At 56.9% G+C, this 1,728-nt stretch overlaps 1 protein-coding gene across 1 annotated transcript; it reads left to right on the top strand.

Moving 5' to 3' along the window:
* Window positions 1-719: 719 nt before the first annotated feature.
* LOC308490773 (V-type proton ATPase 16 kDa proteolipid subunit c-like) lies at window positions 720-1,250 on the top strand (the record flags this gene model as incomplete). Its single annotated transcript, XM_081033368.1, is given in 3 exon segments — window positions 720-1,088; window positions 1,092-1,094; window positions 1,098-1,250. Coding segments are annotated over 3 exon segments (525 nt in total).
* Window positions 1,251-1,728: the final 478 nt, after the last annotated feature.

The following is a 1,728-nucleotide window of genomic DNA, read 5'->3' as shown; positions in this document are numbered from 1 at the left end:
ATAGCTATTCAAAAAAGGGTGAGTTGAGTTTTGAAGGGAGAGTTTAAGTAGAAGGAGCTGGCAGGGCAGCATGTGTGGATAAGAGGGAACAGCATGTGCAAAGGCACTGAGCTTTCAGGGCTCTTGGGCCTATGAGCGCTGCTGGACTTGACCTTCCCAGAAACACTGCCTGGGTCCCCCTGGTCCCTCTGAGCTCCATCCAGACCTGCTGCATCTCTTCCTTTCCTGGAGCTGGGCCTCCAGCCCACCCTCGCTCTGAATCCTGACCCCTTACCTTACCAGCCTTGTGACTATGGGCAAGCTCCTTAACTTCTCCTTTCCATGTCCTCATCGTGGCACGGGGCTGATGACACTCTTCAGGGTTGTGTGAGGGGTCCAGGTGACACATGAGACGGCACCCAGCACTGGGACCAGCACGGAGCAGCGGCACAACACCCAGGAGCTTTCTTCCCTTCCCTTTGGCCCCGGAATTCCTCCCCCCCTCTTTGATTAGTGTCATGGGTGGGGGGACACCTATTCCACTATAGTTGAGGTGAAGATCAAGTGAAGTTTGCCTTCTCTGGTGTTTAGAGCACAGCGGCTGATGGGCAGATCGCCTTGCTGCCACCAGACCTCTCACCTCTCACTCCCCACCCACCGCCTGTGGGCCACCTGCCTGCTGCTCGGCTGGATCTCGTCCCCACCTCGGCCAACTGAGTTCACTCCCTCCCCATCGAGACATGTCCAAGGCCAAGAGCCGCCCCGAGTATGCCTCATTTTTTGTGGTCATGGGTGCCTCAGCCGCCATGGTCTTCAGTGCCGTCGGTGCTGCCTATTGTACGGCCAAGAGTGTCACCGGCCTCACGGCCAGGTCAGTCATGCGGCCAGAGCTGGTCATGAAGTCCACTATCCCTGGGGTCATGGCTGGTGTAATTGCCGTCTCGGGCCTGGTGGTAGCGGTCCTCATTGCCAGCTCCCTGAATGAAGGCGTCAGTCCCTATGGGAGTTTCCTCCAACTGGGCGCTGGTCTGAGTGTGGGCCTGAGTGGGCTGGCAATGGGTTTTGCCATTGGCATTGTGGGGGACACCAGCATGAGGGGTACTGCCCAGTAGCCCTGACTATTTGTGGGCATGATCCTGATTCTCATCTTCGTGGAGGTGCTGGGTCTCTGTGGTCTCATCATTGCCCTCATCCGTTCCACAAAGCAGCCCCTCTCCAAGCCCAGCCTGATGGTGGTTCCAGGAGGGTTATGGATCAGGAGAGATGGTTAAATAAGCAGAGACTTGTAGGGGAGAAGCTGTCAGAAGCTGGGCAAGGTGTCTGGGCCTGGTCTGCACCAATGCCTGAGGCTTGTAGGCTGCCTGGTGTCCGGGATCCTTCTGTCCAATGTCCTGGGTATCAAGCTGGTGGCGTCACTGTGAAGATTATCCCAGTAAGTCCCCGTGGCATGGACACCCTCTGACTCTTGGCTTGCCTGCATGCAGGAACTTGGGGCTCTCTCTCTTAGGGAGGGAGGTGCCTCAGTTCCCCTGGATTAGAATTGGCGGCATTCTGCCTCTCTGAAGGCTTTTCCTACCTTTCATCAAGCAGATGAGTTTGAAAGGGCAGGAAGTGGCTCGTCCATTGTACAAACAGGGTAACTGAGGCCAGAGAGGGACTTGGCTGGGCCCCAGGCCTCCCGCTTTCCAACCCTTGTCCCCCTCCTGCCCATTCGAACCACCATGTTCTCCAGGGAATGCTGATCCTGTG

The sequence above is a fragment of the Rhinolophus hipposideros genome (genome assembly GCF_964194185.1).
Source record: "Rhinolophus hipposideros genome assembly, chromosome: 22".
In the NCBI taxonomy this organism is placed as follows: domain Eukaryota; kingdom Metazoa; phylum Chordata; class Mammalia; order Chiroptera; family Rhinolophidae; genus Rhinolophus; species Rhinolophus hipposideros.
Note: the sequence above shows the minus strand (reverse complement) of the source record. Positions and strands in the feature narration are given on the sequence as shown.